Below are 15161 nucleotides of genomic sequence, written 5' to 3'. Positions count from 1 at the left end.
ATGGTGGCTCACACCTGTAATCCTAATATTCTGGGAGCCCCAGGCAGAAGGATTGCTTGAGGTCAGGAGTTTGAGACCAGCCTCAGCAAAAGTGAGACCCCCGTCTCTACTAAAAATAGAAAAATTAGCCAGGTGTGGTGATGTGCACCTGTAGTCCCAGCTACTGGGGAGGCTGAGGCAGGAGGATCGCTTGAGCCCAGGAGTTTCAGGTTGCAGTGAGCTATGATGATACCACTGCACTCACCTGGGGTGACAAAGCAAGACTCTGTCTCAAAAAAAAAAAAAAAAAAAAAAAAAACATTACAGAGGGTAGACTGTATTCTAGGTGCTGGGGATGTACAGGGAACAAAAGAGATAAAAGTCCTTCCCTTATGGAGTTTACAATTTAGTGTATGTGGGGGAGGAGAGATAGACAAACAAATGAGAGAGAGAGAGAGAGAGTGTGTGTGTGTGTGTGTGTGTGTGTGTGAGAGAGAGAGACAGAGAGACAGAGATAGAGAGACAGAGACAGAGACAAGTGCTAGGGAGGAAGATAAAACCATGAAAGGCAATAGCATGTGCTGGGATGGCCTCATTGAGGTGGTATTTAGCAGAACCCTGAAGGTGGTAAGGAAGCTGCATACATCTGGGAAAAGAGTATCTAGGCAGAGGGAACAGCCAGTGCTAAGGCTCCTAAGGTAGAGTGTGCCTGGCATGGTGAAAGAAGATTAGGGGCCAGTGTGGCCACAGCAGAGTGAATGATGGGAGAGAAGGTCCAGGAAGGTGTAGGTTGGGGCTAGAATAGTGTAGGGCCTTCTTAGCCATAGGAGAAACTTTGATTTTTACACTGAGTGAGATTATTAAACTTGGTCTATGTCTTTAAAGATGTATACTTACCATGTATGTGTGTGGAGATGTATACTTACCATGTATGTGTGTCTCCACCTGTAAACAGTGGAGACAGGTTTCATAGACAGCCAAGAGCCAAGAAGTCAAAGCAGCTAATTTTATTTTGTTTGATTTTATTCATTAAAAGGTAATGAATTATTTGTTAAGATATTACCTCAGACATTAATCAAATTAAACTCTGGGATAAGTGCATATGAAACCAGTTTAGAGCACGATTTAAAGAAATCTAACCTTTGGACATCTTCCCATTCATTCAAAAGACTTAGTTACTGAGTGGCTGCCATGCACCAGACTCTGTGATAGGTTCTGGGGTTTTCGAGATGACTAACATATATATTCAGTCTCCTGAGGAACACTTAATCTAGTGGAACTGAGAGACTCATCAGTAGCCAGACAATTTGAGGTCATTGTAATGCTAGCAATTGTAGGGGGTCCTTATGTAGCCTAAAAATGAAAGTCAATAACTGAGATCAGGAAAGAACCCAGGAGATGATACTTAAGCTGTCTGCTCCTACAATTTTTGAGGCTTTGTCTCACTGTTTTATCACTTACTCTTTTTTAGTGCAGAGACGCTCCGGCAGGAACTGGAGAGAGAAAAAATGATGAAAAGACTGTTGATGACCGAACTGTGAAATTCTCCCCTGTTGCCTGGAGGATGGCATGGTGCCTTCTGTCCGTTTTCTTTCTTCGGGCTTTGTGTGCTCATTTTAGCACAACATACAAATGTTGTGTGCTCTGTTTGCCCAGGTCTCCATGGTTAGTCAAGCCAACTTCTTGCTTGACTTTTATTGGAAAAGTTATTTTATGTCTCCTGAGCATTAGAGTTTTTCTACAACTCAATGTAGTTGAGACAAGGTTTGGTAAGGCTAGGATAAGAAAGGTGGGGAAACAGGGATTCCTTTTCAGAAGTACCTGTGTGTATCAGTTAATAACCACAGGGGTAAATACGGCATGGAATCCTTTGCTATCAATCTCAACCATGTGATTTTGTATGATCGAAACTTGCACCAAGCTTTGACTGTTAAAGAGTCATTTTTAGAGAGAGAATAATTCTTTACTGCTGGTTTTTCATTTACACTGATAAATACACAGCTCTTACAAAGTTGTTAACATTCATTTTTATTCAGACATGAGTAGATGAAATAAAAAAAGAAAGTTACATATCATCACAACCGAAGGTACTTCAGCTCAACCTGAAATATAATTTAACTTGTGAACTTATTGGATACAATATTATTTGGGATAAATATAATAGAATTTATCACTAACTCAAAGTAGAAAATTACACTTAAATCGTCTAAAAAACCTTACAAGGTTAAAATGATTCAATATCAAGAAGATTCATTTGGGTGTTCCATGAAGGGAAATTATTTCTAAAGTTGATCAATTAATATCCTGTTGATAGAACTTTGACCAGAAGAAACTTTGCTCTCTTTTTATATAGTTTCAAGAAGTGTGTTTTTAAATTTTTATTATGCACTTGAACAACTTTGCAGGAATAAAGGAACCCCCTAACCACCACAAACTATCCCTCTAAGTTATTTCCCTAGCTTTCTCAATGAATATGCACATATTTTTACATAGCTATGATCATTATGTACATTCTCTTTTGTTGTACTTCTCCACCTAACACTTGTCTCCTCTTCTCAACACAATTTTACTCTCACCAACTTAAATGTCTTTATATCCATGTAACATGGTTGACCTCACTTCTCCCTATTATTAGATATTTGGGTTATATCTCATTTTTCACTCTTATAAATAGTGCTGCTATGAATGTCTTTGTAAAAAAATGCTTCTTCTTTTGGATTATTCCCTTGGGAATATCTCCAAAGAGGGATTAAAAGGTCAAAGAGCATGAAGTATTTTATAGCTCTTGTTTTATATTGCTAGAATGCTTTCTAGAAAGATCCAATCTTTGGGTTGGAAAGACCTTAAAGGTCATCTAGTTCAAATTCCCCTCCTCCCGAATGCTTGAATCTCCTCTACAATATATGATGCCACCAGCAATGTATAAGCATTTCTATTTACCAGTAGCTCTGCCAGTATTGGGTTTTGCCATTTTTATTTATTTTCACTAATTTAAAAGGTGTGTATAGCTGTTCTTGGAAAGTTGTTTTATTTCATTAATTGCTAGCAAGGCTGAGCACTTTTCCATGTGATAATTTACTAGTTGTATTTCCTTGTGTGTAAAATGTCCATCCATTTCTTATGACCACTTGTTAAGAGGAATTGATCTCATATATTTGTACCAGAACTGTATTTTTATGTTGTATTGTATAGTTTGCTCTCCTGTCCCTATCCTTAAAACTGAATGGTGCCAATAATTTGATACTAATGACTATAAAAAAAGTAATGCCTCATTTACTAGCATTGTTGTAAAATGAGGTATGTAAGCAAATATTCAGATTAACATAAGAATTAACCCTTTAAGTGCTGAATCTTTAAAATTTTAATATTTTTTTGAGGGAAATCTTTCTAAGATGTATTCTGCACTTCCCTGCCTTAGTAAACAAAGTATCCTGGAGAGTATTTAACCTTTTCTTGATGAGTCATGGTCATCATTATAAACATCAGCCCCTTTTGTACCTTGGTATGGCACAGTGATGTCATCAGGAACTGTTAAAATGTGTAGGGTTTGGCTTGGCCTTTTATAGGATATTATGCTCTTCTCCGTGATGGTTTTTTACTGTTGTCTGCTCTATCAGCGGGGCTATCCAGGGCAGTTGTAGTGTTTGGGGCCTTTTGCCCTCACATCCCCCCCACTATACTTTTAAAACAGCCTTAGCTGTTCTTTATCTTGTGCACATGATACAAAATGTGTTCCTGTACACTATGGGGCTGTCACCTCTTGCCAACCCAGCACCCTCTTCCTTGTCTAACCTGCTCTTTGAGGCTTCTGCTCTCCACTTCCTGCTTTCTGATGGAAACCTCCAAGGCAAAGCTGAAGGTTTCTCAAGGAAGCCAGGGCACCAAGTATTTCATATGTGTCATGTTTGCTTGGCTTCCCAGGAGGGGTGCATGGGCTTTTTGGCCAATGCTTCCAGGAAGCTCTAAGCCTCCTGCTGCTTCCCCACTTTCCCCTGATTTCACAGATGATTCCCAAGGTTGATGTCATTGGAAGTCTGGCCTCAAACACGTTGGCTGTTACTGTATTTGAAAACCCAGTACCTTTGGCAGCTCGTCTCTAAGCAGTAAAATCCAGAGGATTCCATGGTTTCAGCAATTGTCCTGGTTATTTGCCTACTAAAGTGTATGATGGGTGCTTGGCATTGTGACCTGAGAAGATAAAAAAATTGTATGGGGTGGATTTGTAGGGACTCAGATGAATTGATACAATTGTTTCACCTTTTAAAATATATTTAAAACAAAAACAACAGCAACATACATGCAGTCACACAATATACACCTTATGTCCAGGGGGGAAAATCAGCTTGTTGACATAATCATTCCAGAGCTAGGGCTCTAAACTAGGCCAGACTCCTGCTGGGCATGGAAGGTTGCTGCCAGGAGTCTGGGAATCCTGCAGCCCATAGGGTATATGGATTATAGACTGTAGACTGCACAGGAGATTCTTAGGTTTGAAAAGTTTGAGGTCCTGGAGCATTTGGAGGATCTCACCTGTATGCACTCAGAATTTTATACTCCCCAAATAGCACAGGAATATTCTGATATCATATTTATCTTTCTTTCACCATCTCAAAGATCACAGCTTTTTTTAAAAAAAATCAAATAAAATTCACCATTGTAACCATTTTAAAGTGTACAATTTAGTGGTTTTTATTGTATTCATCATGGTGTGCAAACAATACCACTATCTAATTCCAGAATATTTCCATTACACCAAAAAGAAACCCTGTTATCTGTTAGCAGTCACTCCCAGTTCCCCACCTCTACCCCTGGAACCCCTGGCAACTACTAATCTACTTTCTGTCTATGGATTTCCTTATTCTGGACATTTCATATAAATGGAATCATACAATATATAGTCTTTTGTGACTGGCTTCTTTCACTTAACATAATGTTTTCCCAGTTCATCCATGTTGCAGCATGTACCAGAACATCATTCCTTTTTATGGCTGAATACTGTCTCATTATATGGATATACCATGCTTGGTTTATCTATCCATCAGTTGATAGATACTCGAATTGCTTCTACTTTTCAGCTATTATGAATAATATTGTTATGAACATTCGTGTACAGGTTTTTGTGTGAACATATATTTTTAATTCTCTGGGAATTGCTGGGTCACGTGGCAACTCTGTGTTTAACTTTCTGAGGAAATGCCACAATCACAGCTTTTATTTCTTTTGAAATCCAAAGTGAAAAATTATATATTCTAGGCAGTCAGAAGCATGGGCAAATCTGTTACTGGTCAGATACAAAGATACAGCACTTATTTGGGCAAGTTTTTATAACAAAAAAAAAGTTGTTTTAGAGAAATGGCTTTGATGAGGAGAGAAAATAAAGGTGCTGTCTTTCTTTTAAAAATGAAACTGAAATTAAACTCTGCTTCATCTCTAAGTTCTTGTTTGAATAGCCAGCTCTTGTTCAGCCAGTGGTCTCAGAATGTTCAAAGTTCTTCCCCAGAAAATGTGTTCAAAATGGAAACCAAACTATTTCTTGGCCATCCTTTAAACTCACATTGGTAGGGAACAGAGGGTCTCTGCATGTGCTGAAGGAATAGGTCTCAGTCCAGTCTTTCCAGGACTTAAGTCTTAGAAAACACGCAGAGTAAGAAAAACCCCAAAAACAATTTAAGTGGATGGAAGAAAATCTGATGAAATGGAAGCAGCCAAGTGTGTAGGGAATTGGAAACCTGAGTATATGCTAAGGTCCTGGCCGGGCGCAGTGGCTCACGCCTGTAATCCTAGCACTCTGGGAGACCCAGGCGGGCAGATTGCTCGAGGTCAGGAGTTCAAAACCAGCCTGAGCAAGAGTGAGACCTTGTCTCTACTAGAAATAGAAAGAAATTAATTGGCCAACTAATATATATAGAAAAAATTAGCCGGGCATGGTGACGCATGCCTGTAGTCCCAGCTACTCGGAGGCTGAGGCAGCAGGATTGCTTGAGCCCAGGAGTTTGAGGTTGCTGTGAGCTAGGCTGACGCCATGGCACTCACTCTAGCCTGGACAACCAAGCGAGACTCTGTCTCAAAAATAATAATAATAATAATAATAATTGTAGTTCATAGTTCATTTTACCTTTTTCAAACAATATATTTGATCTATTTCTTTTGACAACTGGTATTTTGGGGGATCTAGTAAAACCCAAGGTTTTCAAGAATCACACCTTGATTCAGTTGTCAGGCGTAACATGTTTAAATTCCAACTGGACAAACTCACTGTCAACTGACACCCAATAGCAAACACCTGACCTCTGGGTCTCCCAGCATGTCTGCCTATTTCCACAGCATTCTCCCAGCCAACAGGGCCATGAAAGGTTGAGGTCACTAGTTTCCTTTTGAATATTAAAGTTGCATAATATTACGCATTTTTATTCATGCTATTTATAACATTGAACTCTATTATCCTTACCTCCATTGCCTTACCTAATCTCCATTGCATTATGGAGATTACTGATGATGGGAAACTACTGATCCCTACCCCAGGCAATCTGACTTCTAGGTCTGCATTTGGGACCTCTGTGCTTTTCTGCTCCAAAATGATTTTGTTTATGCAATAAAATAAAATAAAAAGAAATAGAAAAGGCAGATCAAAATGCTGGCTATGCAACACTAGCACGAAAAGTATCGTGTCCATGTCTCTACCAGAAAATAGCTTAGCAGTTTAACTGTGTTATCACCCATCAACCATCATCAGAAGAGAACCCTGGGACCTGGCATGTAGCAAGTGCTTCGTGGGAACAAATGGATGGGTGATTAAATAACTGAAAGTGAATTGCACTTGGCAGGGATGGATTTGAGCAAGTCAAGAATTCACCTGTGCATGCTTGCCGCAGGGAAACAGAGTCAGCCTGCTGCCTAGTTTTCAAGGGGACAGGTTATGTACAGGCACCAGCATCTGCTGATTACACACTCCAAGAGCAGGTAAATCCAGTCTGGAGATCTGGGTTATAGTTTCCTCTCTGCCTTTCAGTACCTCAGTTTACCTATCTAGATAGTGGTAGTCCTGCAATTTCAAGTTCCTTCTATGATAATCCAAGAAACAATGGATCTTATCTTGTAAGTGTTTTATATAAACCAAAAAGTATACGAATAAGGTGGGAGAGGCAGCAATTCTGACAAGGTGTGTCCAGGGTAAACCCTAAAGAGGAGCGCTTCTTAAGTTTAAACGTTCATTGGGATCTCCTGAGGATTTTGGTAAAATGCAGATCCTAAAATCATGGGTCTGGAGTGGGGCCTGAGATGAGTGATGCTAACAAGCTTCCAAGTGATGCTGATGCTGCTGGTCCTCGGACCACACTCTGAGTAGCAAGGGACTAGAAGGGCCCAAACTGCATCAGCAGTAGGCTGGAGGAGGACGTGGAGGGAGGTGCAGGAGATGGGGAGAATGGAAAGAAGGACGGAAAGATGGGAGCTGCTAGCAAGCAGAATCCAGGCGGGGAGGAGGGGATGTCTGGAAGAAGGGGGAGGCTGCGGGGCTGGAGCGCGGATGCGCAGACCGAGGCCGGGAGGCGGGGGTGCGGGCGCCTCCGCGGCTGCGCGGGCGCGTGCTGGTGGCGGTGGCGGCGGCAGCGGCTCGGTCCGGCCCGCGCCCGCGGCGCCCCCGCTGCGGCCCGAGCGGCCTGGCTGCGGGACTGGAGCGCAGCGATGGCGCGGCCGCCCCAGCAGCGCCTGCGGGCCTGGGCGCAGCTGCTCTTGCTGCTGCTGGCGGGGCCCGCTGCCTGTGCCGCCAGCCCCGCGGACGACGGCGCGGGCCCCGGGGGCCGGGGACCCAGGGGCCGCGCGCAGGGAGACGGGGGCGCAGACGAGGCGGTGCCGCGCCACGACTCCTCCTACGGCACCTTCGCGGGGGAGTTCTACGACCTGCGCTACCTGTCCGAGGAGGGTGAGGCTTCAGGAGGGGAGACCTGGGGTGGGGGACCGAGGAACGGGCACGGAGGAGAGGGTTGGTAAAGATGCCAATGGAGACAGCTATGGCTCTGCTCAGACCCCCGCAGGCCGGCTTGGGGGAAGGGCCCAACAGAGCTGTCAGTACCTGCCTGTCGCAGGTGGGGAGACTTTACCGGTGGGGAGACTGAAGCTGGTAGAGGAAGGGGTCACCCAAGCCCTGTGAGGCTGTGGACAGGGTGGGAGTGCTGAGCCTAAGCTCCCCCAGTTCTCAGTATCTGGCTTCCATCCTCCCTGCCAAGGTTGGGGGTGGTAGGGGACGGACGGATGAGGCCGCCGTCTGGCCTGGGGTGTGCGAGACCAGGGCAACCTAAGCAGAGATGTTGCTTTATTTCTTCCCTCTCTGTATTGACCTAATTTGCAGCGCCTGGAGCCCACCTCATAGCATTCCGTTCCTGCTCGCTGACCCGTCAGAGCTGGGTCACATCAGCCTTCCCACTCCCATCCCTCTTCTTTTCTGCCACACATGTCATGGTCCCCTAGTGTGAGCCACTGTTGTTGAGGCCTGCTGGGCCCAGAGACTGGGGATTTGTCAGCCTTGGACCTCCCTGTAGAGCTGCTTCAATAAGAACAAAAGCAAAGCTAATTCTGTTCAGAAGGAATGGAAACTGGCCTCTTCTGCAACTTTGGAAAATAGTGATTTTCCTTTTCTTCTGCTAAGAGGGATATCCAGCGATCAAGCTGGGGTTTGAAATGTGTGTCCCAGCAACTGATGTCTGTTAGTGAATGTATCTGTACTTAGGACCAGGTTCAACTATATACAACAAGCAAACATTAATAGCTTCAATAAGATAGAAGTTCTCTACCATGTAAAGAAATCTAGAAAAGGGCAATCCAGATCTGATGTGGAGCTCCATAGTCACCAGGGACCTTGGATCCTGCTCTTCTGCTTCTTCACAATTCTTAACATGTAACTTCATGGTCCAAAATGACTACCTGAGCTCTAGCTATTACATTCACATTCCAGATAATGGGGAAAGAGAAAGCAGGAAGGTCACTGACATATAAGGGGAATACTCAGAAGTTTTTATAACAATTCTTACACTTCATTGGCTGTAACTAAGTCATGTGGTCACATATAGGTACAAAGAATAATGGGAAGTATATGGCCTTTTAGCTGAGGCATATTATGCCCAGTTCAAAAATTATAGTTAGTGTATGAAGGAAGGTAGAGAGAATGGAATTGGGATATATATTACTTAGGTAGAGACTTAACTACTGAAACAGAATACATTTGGAACATAGAGTGGCTTAAATAATATAGTAGGGTACTATATTTTTGTCTCAGATAAGAATCTGGCTGGTCTGGGGCTGGTGGGGTAACTGTTCTGCAAAGTCATTCAGGTATCCAGATTCCTTCCATCTTGTTGCTCTACCATTCCCTAAGATTTTGTCCTCATTTGTGCAGTAGAAGCCAGGTTGTTTGCATGTCCTTGTTCAAGATTGAGGGAAGAAAAAAAAGAAGTCCAGGGCAAGCAGTTGCCTTTTAGGCTGGCTTCACAAATCACTGGTGCTCATATTCCTTTGACAGAAACATAATTACATGACCTAGCTGCAAGGGAGGCTAGGAAATGTAGTCTTCTAGCTGGGCAGCCATGTGGCCAGGGAGAAGGAGAAATGGGGGTGGGGTAAGAGGACAAGAAGCAGAAGCAGAATCTGTCATTCTGGAAAATAAGTATTCCAAAGCCCATCTGTTTCTGAAAGCATCTAATGCATATTCATTCTGTACCCAGTCAGCCTAGGTGACGTAAATGTGGCATACAGGAGCTTATGTTCTGATTGGGCACATGTATTTGACAAATGAAGGACAAGGTCAGATTCTATATGTCAGCTTGTCCATACAGGAAGCATGTAATGTTCATCATATAGTCCAATTTTATGAACATGGATATCAGGTGGGCTGCAGCCATCCAGGACAGCGTCACAGAGTCAAGCTAAGAAGTATGAAAGACTTTAGTGAGACAGAAGAGGGAGGGCATTTTGGGGAGATGACTGCTCCGAGGGTGGCAGGGTTTTCAATATGTATGCAAATCCCTAATGTATCTCCTTCCCGCCCCCCCCACCACCGCCATTCTGCACTTAAAACCAACTTAACCTTCCTAAAGCCCTCCTCTAACCCTATTGGTGTTGCACTCAAAAATCCTGTGCTGCTCCCTGGATGAAACTTCAACTCCTTTATCTGAAATCTTCTCCCTGGCCCAACTTCCTTTTATAACCATCTCTCCCCTCCCCTTCCCTCCCCCTGAGCTTACACTCTCCATTCTTCTCCTACCCTCTTCTTTCGGACAGTTTCTCTTCCTCTTCAGATACAGATTCTACTACCCTCTGCTGGGTGCTAGTGGAGTGTTTGGGGACGGGCCTGTCTGAGGCAGCACCTCTGCTAGAATTCCCTGGACCTGGGCTTTAGCCCCATGGGTGCCTCAATAGGGACTTTTGCAAGATGCTTAGAGATCATCAGTGACACACCCTTCAAAGGGGACTGAGGAGGGGCTGCCAGAGAGAGAGAAGCGGAAACAGGAAAAGAGGGGTGTCCCATACCAAGGTGAGCCTGTTAGCAGGAAGACTCCAGATATTCAATGGATTCAGGAGAGGGAAGGTAATGGTGAACTTTCCTAGGCAGGGTTCAGTGGAGAAGGAAGGAGGAAGCTTGATTGACCTTGGAAGAAGTGGCAAGTGAAGAGGTAGAAATATTGGCTTTCTTTCTATCAAGACAATTGGGTTGTCCTTTTCTAGAGATTGGGCTGCTTGTTTCCTGTTGCAGGGTATGCATTTCTCGTGTTCCAAGTTGCCAAGAAATGGGGGTTTTTGATGAAAAGGTGGCCTGATAATATAAAGTCAGAATAATGGAGGTGGGGATAGGGGTTTCCCTGAAACTGTTGGGGAGCCCACTGACCATCACCTACCCTGTCCAGAGACTGTTTGCCCAGTGTGCAGAGTTGTCTACAACCCCCAAATCCAGAAGGTGGACCCTGGCTAATTTGGTTTCTAAAAAAAAAAAAAATCACTCCCTAATTTTTTTTTTTTAAATTTAAATTCTGTTTTGGCTTAACTGTGCTAATTTTCAGAATTCTTGGAGTGCCCACTGTCTCAGCCTATACTATTCATCCTTACAGTCTCAGCTCAAGTCCCCTCTCTTTCAGGAAGCCATCCCTGATTTTCTCTTCCTCTCATCACCTGCCACTAGGCAAGGATATTCTCTCACAACATCCTTTCTAACCCTGCCATGATCCTCTGTTCTCTGTGGTTGGGAGTTGAGATAGCGTCTTGGTGCTTGAATCCTATCACTCATACCTCTTTCCCTTGAGGTTCCCAACCCAGAATCTATATAGTCAGAACAACCATAGAATGTGAAACAGGTTACCATTTGGCTATGGGAAAATACCTTATTTTGAGGGTTCTCTGAAAAAAGAACAACTGAGTTGAGTGTTGGCTTGGGGTTAAGTCCCAAGTAAAGCCTCCTGCTTCCTTCTCCCTGCTGCTGAGATGGCCATGTTTGAGGAACAGACCTTGAGTCTTAACCCAGCCATCTGAGTGGATGATGCTAGCTGGCTTGCTCTCGGAGCCGTACCCAGCCTAGAAGTGAAAAGACAGAACGCCATTTACGGTTGCTTATCTTAAAGGCATAATGATATGACCACTTGTAAAAGGTTGCCAAATCAATGATTTTCTGACCATAGAGTTCTGATCACAATTTTTCCTGTCTTGGGAAAGGGCTAGTAAGGAGGTAGAGAGGAGGACAGAACATGGGGCAAAGGCTAGAAGTTTCTTCGGCTGCCTGAATCCTTCCTACATCTACCATGTATGGTATGTGGATATGTAACTCTACACCCTACTAATCTGGACGTTCTTTAAAGTTAACAATGTACATCTAATTTATCTTTGTATCCTCCGTTACTCTAGCTTGATAGTAATGCTGATGAGAGAGTCAACTTTGAATACATGCTCATTGGTGCCAGGCAGTGTTCTAAGGTCCCGTATTTGTATTAGCTTTAATACTTACAGTAATACTGTGAGTTAAATATTATTATTATCTTCATTTTAGAGTTAAAGAAACTGACCAACTGAAAATTTAAATATCTTAGCTAAAGTTGCCCAGCTGGAAAGTAGCAGAGAACTGTGTGGATTTGTTGATTGACTTCATGGATAAGGTGTATAAGATATCTTGCCTGCTTGGAGTGGACATGCACTAGGAAATGGATTTATAGGCAGAAGCAGGTATTTTTACATGTGAACTTGAGAAGAGGGGTTTGGAATTGATATGGTTAGGGGCTGTAGGTTCCTAAGCAGTGGAGTGTCACCATGAAGCCTGCATTCATATGTGTATGGAACTTTACACTTTACAAAGTCCCTCGGCACTTCTTTATATGACTTTGAAAAGAGGAGAAACAACTGATCAGGCAGTCCAGGATGAGGCTGATACAGTGGTTCTGAGAGATGAAACTGAATGGTGTGGCCAGTTTCTGGTTAAAGCTTCAAGGAATCAAGTACTAAAATTTTTTTTTTTTTTTTTTTGAGACAGAGTCTCGGTCTGTTGCCCAGGCTAGAGTGCTGTGGCATAAGCCTAGCTCACAGCAACCTCAAACTCCTGGGCTCAAGCGACCCTCCTGTCTCAGCCTCCTGAGTAGCTGGGACTATAGGCATGCACTGCCATGCCCAGCTAATTTTTTCTATGTATTTTTAATTGTCCAGCTAATTTCTTTCTATTTTTTTTGAGTAGAGACAGGGTCTCGCTCTTGCTTAGGCTGGTCTCAAACTCCTGAGCTCAAACGAGCCGCCTGCCTTGGCCTCCCAGAGTGCTAGGATTACAGGCATGAGCCACTGTGCCCTGCCTCAAGTACTAACTTAATACCTGAACATTGTGATCCAAGTAGTTAATTAGAAGCAATAAATAGTAAGGCAGAAGCCATTAGCCACCCAGTAGAGTATGGCAAAATAGGCTCAAGGGATTGCAAAAAAGGAACAGATAGTATCTGTGAATTAGACAAGAATGGAAATCACAACACCACATTGAGAACCTGAAAAATCAACCAGGAATGTCACAGGAATATCAGAAGGGAGGAAATGATAACAGAGGAAATGAAGAGAAGAAAACAATGGCTGTAATTGTTCGCCAATACAGAACAGTTATTGGAAGGATTTATAGATTCCATGAGAGAAGAAGAAAAGAGAAGGAAGAAGAAGAATTTATATAGCTTTAAGTCCCAAACCAATATTATTTAGTCTCATTCAGGTTTTTATTTTGGAGGTTGGGGGGAGCATCAAAATGGAAAATGGAGGGAAAAGAACAAGCCAAAAAAAAGTCCAAAAAATGGGGGAATGGACCCAATGAAGGTGAGAGGGGAGAACTGGCTGTGTCCGGGTGGTTCAAGCCATGTGTCTCAAGACTCAAGGAGACAGGCAGGCGTGGAGGAGGTGGAATGTGGTGATGGGGTGAGGGGGAGTGCAGTGACGGGATCAGATTTTTGCTTAAGAAAGATGGCATATGGCAGGAAGAGTCGGAGAGGAGCCAGAAACCAGACAGGAGGCAGAACCACAACCGAGAGGCAGGATCCACTTCTGAAGTAGGGACAACAGGAAGTGATGGCTGAGTAAATGTGCCAGGTAGGGAAGGGAGACATCTAGGCTGAGGTTTCCGGATTGGGAGGCTGGGGCTGAAGAGCAGGACTGTGGTTGGCTGTTGGGTTTGAACACTGACAGAAGAAAAGAGGAAAGGCTGAACATTATGAAGTGAGAGAAAGAAGAGAATAATTCTAAAAGTTGAAGGAAATGAATAATAATAAAGATGTACCAGAATTAACAAGACAGAAACCAAGTATTCAGAAAAGAGGATCCACAAAGCCAAAAGTGATTCTTTGAAAATATGAATAAGATAGGTAAATATATTTAGTCTGGGTTCTCCAGAGAAAGAAAACAAATAGGGTATGTGTTTATATAGACGGAGAGATTTATTTTTTAAGGAATTGGCTCACATGATTATGGAGGCTGGCAGTCCACAGTCCGCAGGGTGGGTTGGCAGACTGGAGCCCCAGGGACGAGCTGGTGTTACAGCTCAAGTCCAAAGGCCATCTGCTACTGCGTTGCTTGGGGAAGGTCACTCTTTGTCCTTTCAGGCCTTTGATTGGATGAAGCCCACTCACATTATGGAGGGCAATCTGCTTTACTCAAAGTCCACCAATTTAAATGTTAATACCCTCCAAAAACACCCTCACAGAAACATCCAGAATAATGTTTGACCACATCTCTGGGCACCATGGCTCAGCTAAGTTGACCCATAAAATTAACCATCACAATAAGCTCCGGTAAGAGAGATCAAGAAAAAAAGAAGACAAATAGTATTAGGAATAAAAAGGGAGAACCTTAGACATAACAGAGATTTATTTATTTATTTATTTAGGCATATTATGGGGGTACAAATTTTAAGGTTTCAAAAAATGCCCTTTCCGCCCCTCCCCCCACAAGTCTGAGTTTCCAGCGTGACCATCCCCCAGATGCTGCACATCTCACTCATGTATGTATACACCCGCCCCGTCCCACCTGCCCAATACCCTGTTACTGTAGTACCTATGTGTCCACTTAGGTGCTGCTCAGTTAATACCAGTTTGCTGGTGAGTATATGTGGTGCTTATTTTTCCATTCTTGAGATACTTCAGTTAGTAGTATGGGTTCCAGCTCTAACCAGGAAAATACAAGATGTGCTATATCACCATTGTTTCTTAGAGCTGAATAGTACTCCATGGTATACATATACCACATTTTATTAATCCACTCTTAGATTGATGGGCACTTGGGCTGTTTCCACAGCCTTGCAATTATGAATTGTGCTGCTATAAACATTTGAGTGCAAGTGTCTTTTTTGTAGAGTGTTATTGGATCTTTTGGGTAGATGCCGAGCAATGAGAGTGCTGGATCAAATGGTAGATCCACTTGTATCGCTTTAAGGTATCTCCATATTGCATAGCAGAGATTTAAAAAGCTAATTAAGTTATTGTTACAACTTAAGATAACTCAATTAAAAAGGGAAAGGCTAGCCGGGCGCGGTGGCTCACGCCTGTAATCCTAGCTCTCTGGGAGGCTGAGGCGGGCGGATTGCTCAAGGTCAGGAGTTCGAAACTAGCCTGAACAAGAGCGAGACCCCTTCTCTACTATAAATAGAAAGAAATTAATTGGCCAACTAATATATATAGAAAAAATTAGCCGGG

General features: G+C 43.2%; 2 protein-coding genes across 3 annotated transcripts in view; both read left to right on the top strand.

Annotated features, from left to right (window-relative positions):
• EPB41L4B (erythrocyte membrane protein band 4.1 like 4B) overlaps positions 1 to 5813 on the top strand; it is a 136424-nt gene extending 130611 nt beyond the window's left edge. For both annotated transcript variants that reach the window (XM_020289422.2, XM_076008908.1), the window contains one exon: positions 1451 to 5813. In XM_020289422.2, coding sequence (XP_020145011.2) covers positions 1451 to 1520 — 70 coding nt within the window. In that variant the 3' untranslated portion in view covers positions 1521 to 5813. The remainder of the gene's footprint in view (positions 1 to 1450) is intronic.
• Positions 5814 to 7647: 1834 nt separating this feature from the next.
• Positions 7648 to 15161, top strand: part of FRRS1L (ferric chelate reductase 1 like) — a 28263-nt gene continuing 20749 nt past the window's right edge. The window contains exon 1 of the mRNA XM_012736764.3: positions 7648 to 7900. Within this exon, the coding sequence (XP_012592218.3) occupies positions 7663 to 7900 (238 nt within the window). The 5' untranslated portion in view covers positions 7648 to 7662. The remainder of the gene's footprint in view (positions 7901 to 15161) is intronic.

The sequence above is a fragment of the Microcebus murinus genome, chromosome 12, assembly GCF_040939455.1.
Source record: "Microcebus murinus isolate Inina chromosome 12, M.murinus_Inina_mat1.0, whole genome shotgun sequence".
Classification (NCBI taxonomy): domain Eukaryota; kingdom Metazoa; phylum Chordata; class Mammalia; order Primates; family Cheirogaleidae; genus Microcebus; species Microcebus murinus.
Note: the sequence above shows the minus strand (reverse complement) of the source record. Positions and strands in the feature narration are given on the sequence as shown.